The following is a 15454-nucleotide window of genomic DNA, read 5'->3' as shown; positions in this document are numbered from 1 at the left end:
CCGATGCAGATGATCTAATCTGCATGCTGTATATTTTTCATGACAGTAAGTTGCCTTGATGTATAATTTGTTCAGGTTTTTTTAAAGCTAATCAATCAACATTCTTGGGAGGATACATGTGAAAACTTAAATTATCCGTCTCATTACGTTGATCTGCATGGCATTGCCAAGACCAACTTGCCTACATGTAGCATTTCTATTTTGTGGTACAGTTCGTGTGGTGGGTGGTAAAGGATTTCGCTCATTTTGTTAGTCTCCAGTTAAGCGACAAATGTTTGTGAACTTTGATGTGGAATTTTGAGAGTGACACTTGCAGAAACATTGCGGTTCATTAACTTTGATGGCGTCTTCAATTTTAAGAGAATAACACAAATTTTCTGTGAATCACAGTCTGTTAACTTTGATGAGGCCTGCAATTTTTGAGATTGATGCGAGTTCTTGGATCTTTGTGAAACAGCTATATAGCTCCCTATTTATGTGCAAGTACGTCCTCAGCTCCTAAACACAGCAAACCTATATAAGCCTTGCACATGCACACAGCTACTTCTTCTATTGGTCATAACAGCAACACAGATTGTTTTAGATTGAGCCTGTCTTAATCAACCTCATCAAAGACTATATTTAGTACCATTCAGAACAAACCAAAGTTGAAATGGAACTGGGTAGTAGCCTACACATTCTCTATATAGTATCAGCATTATAATCATCATGACTCTCATTGGCAACATGGCTACAATAGCTGCTTTCCTCAAAGTAACACCTCTGCGACAGAAACCGGGTAATTTATTGATTTTGAACCTCTCATGCGCTGACCTTGGGATAGGCCTGGTTCAAATTTTCCATTTCCCTCAACTTGCCTTGAAAATTTGGCCATATGGCAAGTACGGATGTATGCTGATCAATTTTCTGATTAATCTGTTTATCAGTGCTGGATTGGTAACAACTGTAGCAATAAGCATGGATCGATTTCTGCTACTGTCCAGAGAGTATCCCAAGTATCTGAGGATCCAATCCAGAAAGCACATAATGTGTATCATCGGTGGGATTTGGCTCTATGGGATTCTACTGGGAACCATCGAAACGCTGTTGTTTGATATGCTGATACCTCCTGGTTTACATGATTACTATGACTTCAGCCAAGATTGCCGCTCACCGCCAAATCATAACATGGTTTTTGCACTTATGAAGTTCATTGTAGAAATATTTGGTCCACTCCTTGCGATTGAATCATTCAGTATTGCATTTTTTGTTCAGCTGATACAAAAATTGCGACAACGAATGGTACATCCTAGGAGCAATACCAGTATGGCATCTCAGAATGCGAATCCAAGTTCAAGTAGTTCTGCTGCAGGACCAAGTGGTAGCACTTCAGTACCAATGGCTCATGGAGCATCTATACCAAGGTATGACGCTGATCCAAACAAGCGCTACAAGAAGGCAGCCATAGTACTTGGTGCTATTGTATTGGTTGTCAACATCTGCACACTGCCATTTGTATTGTACGCTCTCATCGCCACCTTTTGTCCCCAGTGTAATACTGCATACCATCGTGACCAACTCTCCTATGTGATTTACCTCAACTCCTGCATTAATCCGTTTCTGTATGCAGCTACCATGATCAAGATACGCAAGTTTTACAAACGTGTCCTGTGCAACTGGCGGTGACTTTTACAAACGGTTTTCAAGATAAACATTGCAGTAAATGTAAATGCAGTTGATTTGACTAGTTGTTAGATGGTACCTAATTAATGCTTTCATCTGATAACTGCAGCGAAAATGTTTGATAAAAAATGGCTGCAGACAAAAAACATGCTAAAACGGCACACCGCAGCAAACATTTTTAATGAGTTATATTTTGGGGTATGGTTGGTAAACAATTTTTTAATAACATTAGATGTCGGGCTTTGTAAAGGTCATAAAAATGTTTTGTATGAAAATACACTATACAGCAACATTTTTAAAATGTTGTCAAAATGTTATTGTAAAATATTTTTGCAAATATTTTTTGCCAAATATTTCGTCAGCACTTAAAATTACAATATTTTATAAATATTTTGCAGTAAGCTATAAGTTTTTAAAAAAGTTTATGAATGCTATGTTATGTTACGTATACCCTTTATATAACACAACATTTAAATGCTTTCTGGCAACATTTTCTAACCTGCGAATAATGTCAAAAACATTTTGGGTTTGCTGGGACTATCAACTGGACACAAGGCATGTAAACATATTAAAATTAACAGTTTCCATTTGATTGGCTAGTCTTAACTTAACGGTATTTTAGCTGCAACTCCCCGCTGTAAAATGAAATCAGAATGATCGGGAAAACAATGAGTGAATGAATGACATTTGTTGCGATTCAAATAGTTGCAGTGTCATTAACTTTGTAAAAGGATATTTTAATGGGCATCAACCATGCAGAATGTTCTCCAGATTGAAAAGACCGCAATCAACATGGTCAGTTACTGCTGCATCCAGGTGGTGGCGGATGCGATATATCGCCATTTTTGATGTCCATTGGATTAACACATCATGAAATCTTCACAAACAATTCTAAATTTGTTATGTGGTGTCAAAGCAAAATTATCTTACTTTAAAACCGTTGGGGTATGACAAAGTACCCCACTGTACGTATGTTGTTTTTCAATTTATTACTGCTAACTGTCTATTTTGAATGTGTCGTGTCCTATACCGCCTGGCTGCATCAGTGGTACACGCTGACCACCACTGACATCAGGTGAGCGGAACATGTTAGGCTATACAATTTCACATTCATGTGATCTGTTTGGATTTTGAACTTTTCAAATCACAACAAACTTCACTCAATCTCTGGATCATTTGGATTTGTTTATACACAAATATGGTATTGTAGCTAAGAAACGTTCATATTAGTTTTATTGCTTTTATTTAAGTTTGTTCAGAGTTATCACCGACAGTGTCATTGGGGCACATGTAACCGCCAATCGGTTTGAAAATAAAAAAAAAAAAATCTCATAGGAAAATTGCAGATAAAGAGCTTGTGCTCCCCCCCCCCCCCACTTTGAGACAAAAATCACACAAATTTCCACTTCATTTTTTGTGCAAAATTGGTTGATTTCCTCCCAAACTGAAATTCACTTTGCCTCCCCAATGCCCCCCCATTTTTTTTTAAAGGGTATAATCCAAGGTTGCAGTCATTACGGAGCTTCTATCTTATATAATCTTTAGATAGCTCTAGAGATGAGAGAATTTTAACTTATGGTAATTTATGACCTGTTACGCTCAGTGTACAAGCAACATAAAACATCAAAGAGATTTGTTGACACTTTATTATTGACTAATCAGGGGCGTAGCAAGAGCATCAGGGGCCCATGGACAAGCAGCAGTACGGGCCCTTTTAACCAGGGCGGGATTTAGCCTAAGTTATCATGCTTATGGGGCCCTGGGCCAGGCCAAAATTTGGGAGGCCCCGAACTCATGTGCCGAGGAAAGCATGTGCACTCAAGTCAGTGGCCGAGTTTTGGTTTAACTAAAGGGACTAAGGGGGACTAACATATTTTGTTCAATTCAATTTCAAACAATTTTGGCCCCAGGTCAACATAAATTTTGCCATTTGAATGCGCGCGAAGCGCTGAAAATTGTACAATTTTGCCTTATTTTGACCAAAAAACATGCTGTTATTGGGGTTAAAAGAAAGATGCATAAGGCAATTTTGGGGCCCCCAAAATTTGGGGGCCCAAAATTGCCCTGGACCTGGGCCCATCTGGCCCAATGGTATAAAAATCGGACCCTGCTCTCCATTATCAGCCCTTTATTTAATTTTTGCTTTTGTGCTCGGGGCCCCTGAACTCTCGGGGGCCATGGACTTCGTCCACCCTGTCCCCCCGCTTGCTACGCGCCTGTGACTAATCAATATCATCTGACTCAAGTGTTTACGTCTTTAGAATTACATGTTGAAACCGGAACAGGCCATTAAATATTGAACTAATTGGAAAATCCTACATTTAATTGTAATGTATAGACCTTATCGAATACTGTCCACCATAAGGTACCACAGGGCAATTTGCACGATAATACAATAAAACATGTGATAGGTGATAGACCCAACATGGCTGTCATTTCAACTGTTATACCGTTCCGCTTGAGCTTATTCGATACGGTCTATTGGTTAAATACCACTAATTATGTATTACACGTGTTTCAATGGGAAAATGCCTAATTTCGAGTGGAATTTTCTCATATTCAGAACTCTCACAGTTCAATGTCACCAATATCAGGTGAAACTATATGATTTAGATGCCAAATGATCAAAAATTCAACATAGGTTGACCTGAGACTTTTCTTGTTTTAACGCACTGAACCGTAAACACCTTAAAATGACAGTGCGCTCTCAAAGCTGAAAGTTACAATATGATAGCTAGGGCGACTATTTACTAAAAACCGAAGCCGTGCGTATGAATTTTGGTACTATTGCATCAAAAATGTCATATAATGAGAGAAAATGTACCATTTTGAAGCATCAAACTCTAAAAAGTACTTTTTGGCTATATAACTTGATCAATTTCAGCGATTTTAATGCAGTCTTTTCGAATGCCATGAAAACAAATAGTTCCTCATCGTATTTCAATGTATCGCCCAGGCCTATTGGTGGTCTTTAACCTATATAAGCACAAAGGTGCTCCAATCTCGTGTAAAATGCCATGAATGTAAACATTGACATTTGCAATACATGTTTTAACAAGAAAATTTCTGGAAAACAGCATGACGAGTAAAATATCAATGATTTTCGGACACCCTGTATGATGACTGTTTCGCTGTTTTTGCTTCAACCTAGGACTATATCGGGAGATTCGTATCTGTAGCCTGTCCTAGCACGATCAGATCAGATTAAGATTGATTTAGGGTTAGTGTTCCGATTTAGGCTTGCTGTTTAGTGTTAGAATTGTTGATTAGGGTCAGGTTCGCATTAGGAATATGGTTTTTATTGGGCTAGGCTCTTGGATAGGGATAGAGATACGGCTAGGTCCGAGGATTAGATATGGGTTTAAAATAGAGTTATAGATCAAGTTAGGGTTCCGGCTTGAGTTAGGATAGAGTGAGGCCACACAGGATGCTGTAGAGGCCCATAGACAACGTGTACGGTACACAAAGACTAGGTTTTATTTTACACGTGACTATAGGCCTTACATGCGCCTTAAAGCTCCCAGCAAACACAAAACGTTTTCGACATCATTCGCAAAAGGTTATAATATGTTGTCAGAAAACGTTTAAATGTCGGGTTATATAAAGGGTATATTAAGGGTATAAAACGTTTTCATAACATTGAAAAACATTTTTTGATAATCTACTGCCCAGCAAACACAAAATGTTTTACAGAAAACGTTTAAATGTCGGGTTATATAAAGGGTATAAAAACGTTTTAATAACATTCCAAAAACATTTTTGAAAACCTGATACAAAACATTCTAAACAGAATGTTATTTTTAGGTTGAAAAACTATTTTGCGAAAAATGTTTGCCCAAAATATTTGCAATAACGCTTTAAATACGTTTTTATGACCTTTATATAACCCGACATTTAAATGTTATTAAAACGTTTTGAAGAAAACATTTTAAGAACATTTCTGTGTTTGCTGGGGGCAAATATTTTAACATAATGTTATTTAAGTGCTGACAAAATATTTGGCAAAAAATGTTTGCAAAAATAGTTTACCATAACATTTTTGAAAACATTTTAGAAATATTGTTGTAGTGTGTTTTCATATAAAACGTTTTAAAACGTTTTCATGACCTTTATATAACCCGACATTTTAATGTTATTAAAACGTTTTTACCTAAACCAAAAGCCAAAATATAACTTATTTAAAACGTTTTAAAAACGTTTTTGTGTTTGCTGGGCTTAAGTAAAATGCCTAGCCTAGGCCTATACTGTATTTACACGTATAGGCCTATGTACGTTATTTAGGGCAAGGAAATCACCAACAAAATGTGCATGTGGGTCTAATTAACAAAGTGGCATATATAATGATCATCAACATTGATTTTTCATCATCATTATTGGTAAGACCCCAGACGGCATGGGATCCAGGCAGAACACATCAAGAAAGCTGGTGTTGCAGTACTACACCCACTGGCTCACTTATTTAATATCATCATGTCCAGTAGACAAGTACCCAAAGACTTCAAAGAAGGAGTTGTCATACCCATACCAAAGAAGGATAAGAACCGCTTCCTCCAAGAGAATTACCGTGGTATTACACTAACCAACACAATCGGAAAAGTCTTTGAGAATGTGCTTCTTGCCCGTATGAGACCCATCCTAGAACCAAACTACAGCCAGCTTCAGAGAGGCTTCACAGCAAATACATCTTCACTGTCTGCTGCACTACTTGTATCAGAATTGACAAATGAAGCTAGAGACAACAAGAAAGATCTATTCATTGCGACACTGGATGCAAGAAAAGCCTTCGATGTCGTAAACCACTCATCACTCCTTAGAAAACTACATCTTCAGGAAATTCAACCAGAGGTCTGGAGCATCATCAAGCATTGGTATGAGGGAGCTACAAGCCAAGTGAAATGGAAAGGTGAACTTTCTGGCTACTTTGGGCTCGCTCAAGGCGTGCATCAAGGGAGAGTAACATCAACTGAACTTTACAAATGCTATGTAGACCCTCTTCTCAAGCGTCTTGAAGGGAAGAGATATGGGGCCAGAATTGGCCAATATTATGTTGGAGCACCAACTTGTGCCGACGACGTCGTCCTGGCATCTAACAATATGATTGAACTCCAAGACATGCTTGATGAGGCTGCCATCTACTCACAAAAAGAAAGATATATCCTCCATCCACAGAAGAGTCTGGTAATTCCTGTTAAATCAAAGCTCCCTTTCTCCTTCTGGAGTGAATTCAAGCCATGGTCCCTGAACGATGACAATGTGAATGTGGCAGAGAGTGGTATGCACCTTGGTGTTGAAAGAAGCATTCACTTGTCAAACAAGTCAGTCATTCAAGCAAGAACATTGACAGGCAGACGCACTACATATGCCCTCATGGGGGCTGGCCTACATGGACTGAATGGTGTTAACCCAAAAATATCTTGGAAGTTGATACATACATATATGTGGAGCCCAGGTACCTCTATGGTCTTGAGATACTGCACCTCACTGAAAGTGATGTTAAAATTTTGACATCCTTCCAGAAGAAGATCCTCAAGCAAATTCAACATCTACCTGATAAAACAGCAGACGCCGCAGTTTATCTACTTCTGGGAGCCCTACCAGTGAGAGCCAGGATTGAGCTAAACCAACTTTCTCTGTTCTTGATGACGATATCCTCTCCTTCCCTAGAAAGTGACATCGCAGAAAGACAACTAGCGATGAAGGACAAAAAAAAAAAAGTTGGTTCACGATTGTGTGCAAACTACTCATCAAATATGATCTTCCAAGTGCACATGACCTGCTTGTAAATCCTCCATCAAAAGCAGCATGGAAAAGCCTCATCAACTCTCCTGTGCTCTCCTTTTGGAACAGTAAGCTAAAGGATGATGCAGTAGGGAAATCATCCCTAAAATATCTCAACATTGATGGATGTGAAATTGACAAGACACACCCAGCATGGGAAACAGTTGAGCCAAACCAGAGAGATGTTTATAGAGCTTCCATTAAAGCAAAACTCCTGACTGGTAGTACATACAATCTACAAGGCAACCGAGCAAAGTTCAACCAATACAGCATCGACCCCATGTGCCTACTGTGTGGCAAAGCAGCAGAAACCAGGGAGCACTTCCTTGTCTGCTGTTCTGAACTTCACCAACAGAGAGATCCATTCCTCAAGCAATTGGAGACTGTGTGTGAGGGCTTATATCCAGGAAGCTGGGAAAAGATATCAGCGTCATCTGCATCTCTTACCCACCTCATCCTTGACCCTACCCACTTCACCTGCTATCCCAATCTGCATGCTTGCACTGAACACATTGCTAGACATCTAGTCTACCGCCTGCATGTTAAGAGGGCTGCTATCATTGCTAATCTGCCTAACAACTACAATCCCGGTCATAATTGTTCGAACACTTTAACATGGGTACCTCAAATATGCCCCCATTCCCCCTGATCAATGTTGTTGGTTGTTTTTTTTGGTCATGAATCCCTAGAAACATCCAACATTGATTGGTGGGGCAGGGGGAGGGTTGTAGTAGTAGGAAATGGTTCAGACTTCAATTCAAAGAAAGCGAAATTTTAATATGTCAAGTATATCAGAAATACGGTCTCAAACAGTCCTACTTTGACACAAGTGTTCGAACGACTTATGTCCGGGATTGTATTGGCGATGTCCAAAAAAAATCATCTAAAATTGGTTTTTGGCTCATATCTTTAAAACGGAAGCAGCTATTACAGCCAAATTTGGCACGTTTTATCACAACAATATGTTCTCAGTTTTATAAAATGGGCAGTATTAAATATTATAAATTAAGGGAACGGTCAATGAAAATGTATACCGGACCATAAAAACCATGCAAATTCACATTCTAAGAAAATCTATGTTTAAATGCGCAAGGAGATGTTTTCAAATTCATATCCTTGTAGGTCCTGGTGATCATAAGGATGAATACTAGTAAACATGGTCAATGTATAGTCCACGATTTAGGGATAAATCACAGGAAAATATGACTCATCTTCATGAAACAACATATTAACTTATAGCACAACAAACGGAGTATAGGAGAATCTGCCTGATATACTAAGAAGACACAATAAACTGCGCATAATAGTGACATTTTGCATTTTAGTTGAAAAAATAAAAAGAGTTTGACAACAGTTGCTCTGCAAAGTTATTTGAAAGAAAATTTTCCTGAAATATTTATAACAATTAATAAATAGGAAAAAAAATACTTGGATTGATTCGAACCCGCCTCGTTAACTGCATATCAAGAGCGCTCTAACCGATTGAGCTATTGAAGGCCAGTGGTTTTGGTTTGGTTTTATTCATTGAGAAGTGTCATATTAATCATGTTATTTAAATTGACAAATTGCGCTAAAAAAAATTAATTTCTGAAATGATCATATCGGTAATCCATATTGTTGTGAAAATATTGTGTCGATTTGTACACCATGAACACATAAATTAACGATATACCACCATATTCATAGAATATTAGAAATCACTATGATCAAATCTTTAACAGTAGTGGATTATCGATGGTATACATTGATTTGCGTGTGGTATACCGTTGGCTTATCGTCATGTGCGCATCCTAAAATGCAAAGTCCATACAGTATATTTAAATTTCACGATTAGACTTAGTTTTGGAACGAGACTGAATGAAGGACTTGCTACATATAGTGCTTATGAAGGAATTCTTTATGATGCGTTAACTCGCATACGGATTTGTTGTATGTTTGAATGATAGATAAATAAATAATTACGTATGCCCAGACCTACGTATGATAATTATGTATGTATGTATTGATGATGATGATGATGATGATGATGATGATGATGATGATGATGATGATGATGATAATGATGATGATGATGATGATGATGATGATGATGATGTGATTTTTGGTCTGTATGACAACTTATAAACATTGTCATTATCGTCCCTCTCATTTACACATTAAATTGCTTTGACACTGTTGAATAAAATAATCAAAAGTAAATGGATATATTTTTACAATTTTTTTCATTTTTAATGATGAGTCATTAAGTAACTTTGTCTGAATAAGGTGTATTAACATTTTGGATTTTGACATTTACATCAAATTTACATCAAATTTCTTGAAAATGCACGTTGATTGTTTTGTTTTTCACTTTAATATTTGAATTGAGGATAAATTCCCAAAACACATTACTCGGGGTGTCGCCTCCATCTGTGAATCTCTGGCTTTCTGTTTATATGGGTCGAAATGATTGTACTCTACTGATCACGAACCAAAAACGTACAGGTTGTGCAGTGGTTTGCTATCTACTGAAGATAAACCCTGCTATCTACTGAAGATAAATCTTGCCTCTGCGGTAATTCACTTCCAGTGGCTCAATCAGTGATCAATTTAGCACAAAGTTTGGCATTTAATATCGAATATTTATTAAATTGTACACAATTTAAATATATTTGCAATGAAAATGATTTCTTTTTAACACTTAATATCAAAATGTGGTCTTTTCTCATAAAAAAGTACCTAATTTACATTCAAAAACCTATAATATTCAATATTTATATTGACCGATCACTAAAATATAAAGATTCCCCATAGAAAATATTATTGTGTATATAAAGTTCTTACTTTCAGGAATAATATCTGAAAAATCATTAAATTCTACTAAATCATTTTAAATTGGCAGGCAAAACACTCTTGAAAATAGGACAGTTTTCACATAGGTTTACATGGTGTGCGACACATTTTCATTGACCGTTCCTTAATTTAATCAATATCATGCTATCCAATTTAGAAAACATGACACATATCATTGTGATAATGTGTGCCAAATTTGGTTGTAATACCTACTTTGGTTTTAAAGATATGAGCCAAAAACCAAATTTAGATGTTATATTTTGACATCGCAAATACAATCCCGGTCATAATTGTTCGAACACTTTAACATGGGTACCTCAAATATGCCCCCATTCCCCCTGATCAATGTTGTTGGTTGTTTTTTGGTAGTGTACTCCTAGAAACATCAAACATTGTTTGGTGGGGCAAGGGGAGGGTTGTAGTAGTAGGAAATGGTTCAGACTTCACGTCAAAGAAAGCGAAATTTTAATATGTCAAGTATATCAGAAATACGGTCTCAAACAGTCCTACTTTGACACAAGTGTTCGAACGACTTATGTCCGGGATTGTATTGGCGATGTCAAAAAAATCATCTAAAATTGGTTTTTGGCTCATATCTTTAAAACGGAAGCAGCTATTACAGCCAAATTTGGCACGTTTTATCACAACAATATGTTCTCAGTTTTATAAAATGGGCAGTATTAAATATTATAAATTAAGGGAACGGTCAATGAAAATGTATACCGGACCATAAAAACCATGCAAATTCACATTCTAAGAAAATCTATGTTTAAATGCGCAAGGAGATGTTTTCAAATTCATATCCTTGTAGGTCCTGGTGATCATAAGGATGAATACTAGTAAACATGGTCAATGTATAGTCCACGATTTAGGGATAAATCACAGGAAAATATGACTCATCTTCATGAAACAACATATTAACTTATAGCACAACAAACGGAGTATAGGAGAATCTGCCTGATATACTAAGAAGACACAATAAACTGCGCATAATAGTGACATTTTGCATTTTAGTTGAAAAAATAAAAAGAGTTTGACAACAGTTGCTCTGCAAAGTTATTTGAAAGAAAATTTTCCTGAAATATTTATAACAATTAATAAATAGGAAAAAATACTTGGATTGATTCGAACCCGCCTCGTTAACTGCATATCAAGAGCGCTCTAACCGATTGAGCTATTGAAGGCCAGTGGTTTTGGTTTGGTTTTATTCATTGAGAAGTGTCATATTAATCATGTTATTTAAATTGACAAATTGCGCTAAAAAAAATTAATTTCTGAAATGATCATATCGGTAATCCATATTGTTGTGAAAATATTGTGTCGATTTGTACACCATGAACACATAAATTAACGATATACCACCATATTCATAGAATATTAGAAATCACTATGATCAAATCTTTAACAGTAGTGGATTATCGATGGTATACATTGATTTGCGTGTGGTATACCGTTGGCTTATCGTCATGTGCGCATCCTAAAATGCAAAGTCCATACAGTATATTTAAATTTCACGATTAGACTTAGTTTTGGAACGAGACTGAATGAAGGACTTGCTACATATAGTGCTTATGAAGGAATTCTTTATGATGCGTTAACTCGCATACGGATTTGTTGTATGTTTGAATGATAGATAAATAAATAATTACGTATGCCCAGACCTACGTATGATAATTATGTATGTATGTATTGATGATGATGATGATGATGATGATGATGATGATGATGATGATGATGATGATGATGATAATGATGATGATGATGATGATGATGATGATGATGATGTGATTTTTGGTCTGTATGACAACTTATAAACATTGTCATTATCGTCCCCTCTCATTACACATTAAATTGCTTTGACACTGTTGAATAAAATAATCAAAAGTAAATGGATATATTTTTACAATTTTTTCATTTTTAATGATGAGTCATTAAGTAACTTTGTCTGAATAAGGTGTATTAACATTTTGGATTTTGACATTTACATCAAATTTACATCAAATTTCTTGAAAATGCACGTTGATTGTTTTGTTTTTCACTTTAATATTTGAATTGAGGATAAATTCCCAAAACACATTACTCGGGGTGTCGCCTCCATCTGTGAATCTCTGGCTTTCTGTTTATATGGGTCGAAATGATTGTACTCTACTGATCACGAACCAAAAACGTACAGGTTGTGCAGTGGTTTGCTATCTACTGAAGATAAACCCTGCTATCTACTGAAGATAAATCTTGCCTCTGCGGTAATTCACTTCCAGTGGCTCAATCAGTGATCAATTTAGCACAAAGTTTGGCATTTAATATCGAATATTTATTAAATTGTACACAATTTAAATATATTTGCAATGAAAATGATTTCTTTTTAACACTTAATATCAAAATGTGGTCTTTTCTCATAAAAAAAAGTACCTAATTTACATTCAAAAACCTATAATATTCAATATTTATATTGACCGATCCCTAAAATATAAAGATTCCCCATAGAAAATATTATTGTGTATATAAAGTTCTTACTTTCAGGAATAATATCTGAAAAATCATTAAATTCTACTAAATCATTTTAAATTGGCAGGCAAAACACTCTTGAAAATAGGACAGTTTTCACATAGGTTTACATGGTGTGCGACACATTTTCATTGACCGTTCCTTAATTTAATCAATATCATGCTGTACAATTCAGAACATATGACACATATCATTGTGATAATGTGTGCCAAATTTGGTTGTAATACCTACTTTGGTTTTAAAGATATGAGCCAAAAACCAAATTTAGATGTTATATTTTTGACATCGCAAATACAATCCCGGTCATAATTGTTCGAACACTTTAACATGGGTACCTCAAATATGCCCCCATTCCCCCTGATCAATGTTGTTGGTTGTTTTTTGGTCATGAACCCTAGAAACATCCAACATTGATTGGTGGGGCAGGGTGTGGGCTTGTAGTAGTAGGAAATGGTTCAGACTTCACGTCAAAGAAAGCGAAATTTTAATATGTCAAGTATATCAGAAATACGGTCTCAAACAGTCCTACTTTGACACAAGTGTTCGAACGACTTATGTCCGGGATTGTATTGGCGATGTCCAAAAAAATCATCTAAAATTGGTTTTTGGCTCATATCTTTAAAACGGAAGCAGCTATTACAGCCAAATTTGGCACGTTTTATCACAACAATATGTTCTCAGTTTTATAAAATGGGCAGTATTAAATATTATAAATTAAGGGAACGGTCAATGAAAATGTATACCGGACCATAAAAACCATGCAAATTCACATTCTAAGAAAATCTATGTTTAAATGCGCAAGGAGATGTTTTCAAATTCATATCCTTGTAGGTCCTGGTGATCATAAGGATGAATACTAGTAAACATGGTCAATGTATAGTCCACGATTTAGGGATAAATCACAGGAAAATATGACTCATCTTCATGAAACAACATATTAACTTATAGCACAACAAACGGAGTATAGGAGAATCTGCCTGATATACTAAGAAGACACAATAAACTGCGCATAATAGTGACATTTTGCATTTTAGTTGAAAAAATAAAAAGAGTTTGACAACAGTTGCTCTGCAAAGTTATTTGAAAGAAAATTTTCCTGAAATATTTATAACAATTAATAAATAGGAAAAAAATACTTGGATTGATTCGAACCCGCCTCGTTAACTGCATATCAAGAGCGCTCTAACCGATTGAGCTATTGAAGGCCAGTGGTTTTGGTTTGGTTTTATTCATTGAGAAGTGTCATATTAATCATGTTATTTAAATTGACAAATTGCGCTAAAAAAAATTAATTTCTGAAATGATCATATCGGTAATCCATATTGTTGTGAAAATATTGTGTCGATTTGTACACCATGAACACATAAATTAACGATATACCACCATATTCATAGAATATTAGAAATCACTATGATCAAATCTTTAACAGTAGTGGATTATCGATGGTATACATTGATTTGCGTGTGGTATACCGTTGGCTTATCGTCATGTGCGCATCCTAAAATGCAAAGTCCATACAGTATATTTAAATTTCACGATTAGACTTAGTTTTGGAACGAGACTGAATGAAGGACTTGCTACATATAGTGCTTATGAAGGAATTCTTTATGATGCGTTAACTCGCATACGGATTTGTTGTATGTTTGAATGATAGATAAATAAATAATTACGTATGCCCAGACCTACGTATGATAATTATGTATGTATGTATTGATGATGATGATGATGATGATGATGATGATGATGATGATGATGATGATGATGATAATGATGATGATGATGATGATGATGATGATGATGATGTGATTTTTGGTCTGTATGACAACTTATAAACATTGTCATTATCGTCCCCTCTCATTTACACATTAAATTGCTTTGACACTGTTGAATAAAATAATCAAAAGTAAATGGATATATTTTTACAATTTTTTTCATTTTTAATGATGAGTCATTAAGTAACTTTGTCTGAATAAGGTGTATTAACATTTTGGATTTTGACATTTACATCAAATTTACATCAAATTTCTTGAAAATGCACGTTGATTGTTTTGTTTTTCACTTTAATATTTGAATTGAGGATAAATTCCCAAAACACATTACTCGGGGTGTCGCCTCCATCTGTGAATCTCTGGCTTTCTGTTTATATGGGTCGAAATGATTGTACTCTACTGATCACGAACCAAAAACGTACAGGTTGTGCAGTGGTTTGCTATCTACTGAAGATAAACCCTGCTATCTACTGAAGATAAATCTTGCCTCTGCGGTAATTCACTTCCAGTGGCTCAATCAGTGATCAATTTAGCACAAAGTTTGGCATTTAATATCGAATATTTATTAAATTGTACACAATTTAAATATATTTGCAATGAAAATGATTTCTTTTTAACACTTAATATCAAAATGTGGTCTTTTCTCATAAAAAAGTACCTAATTTACATTCAAAAATCCTATAATATTCAATATTTATATTGACCGATCCCTAAAATATAAAGATTCCCCATAGAAAATATTATTGTGTATATAAAGTTCTTACTTTCAGGAATAATATCTGAAAAATCATTAAATTCTACTAAATCATTTTAAATTGGCAGGCAAAACACTCTTGAAAATAGGACAGTTTTCACATAGGTTTACATGGTGTGCGACACATTTTCATTGACCGTTCCCTTAATTTAAT

General features: G+C 35.6%; 1 protein-coding gene across 1 annotated transcript; it reads left to right on the top strand.

Annotated features, from left to right (window-relative positions):
• Positions 1-708: 708 nt before the first annotated feature.
• LOC140144170 (beta-1 adrenergic receptor-like) lies at positions 709-1665 on the top strand. The gene has a single exon (XM_072165995.1). The coding sequence runs from the start codon at positions 709-711 to the stop codon at positions 1663-1665; it is 957 nt and encodes a 318-aa protein (XP_072022096.1).
• The last annotated feature ends 13789 nt before the right edge of the window (positions 1666-15454 follow it).

The sequence above is a fragment of the Amphiura filiformis genome, unplaced genomic scaffold (assembly GCF_039555335.1).
Source record: "Amphiura filiformis unplaced genomic scaffold, Afil_fr2py scaffold_44, whole genome shotgun sequence".
Lineage (NCBI taxonomy): Eukaryota > Metazoa > Echinodermata > Ophiuroidea > Amphilepidida > Amphiuridae > Amphiura > Amphiura filiformis.
This window is presented reverse-complemented; position numbering and strand designations above follow the sequence as displayed.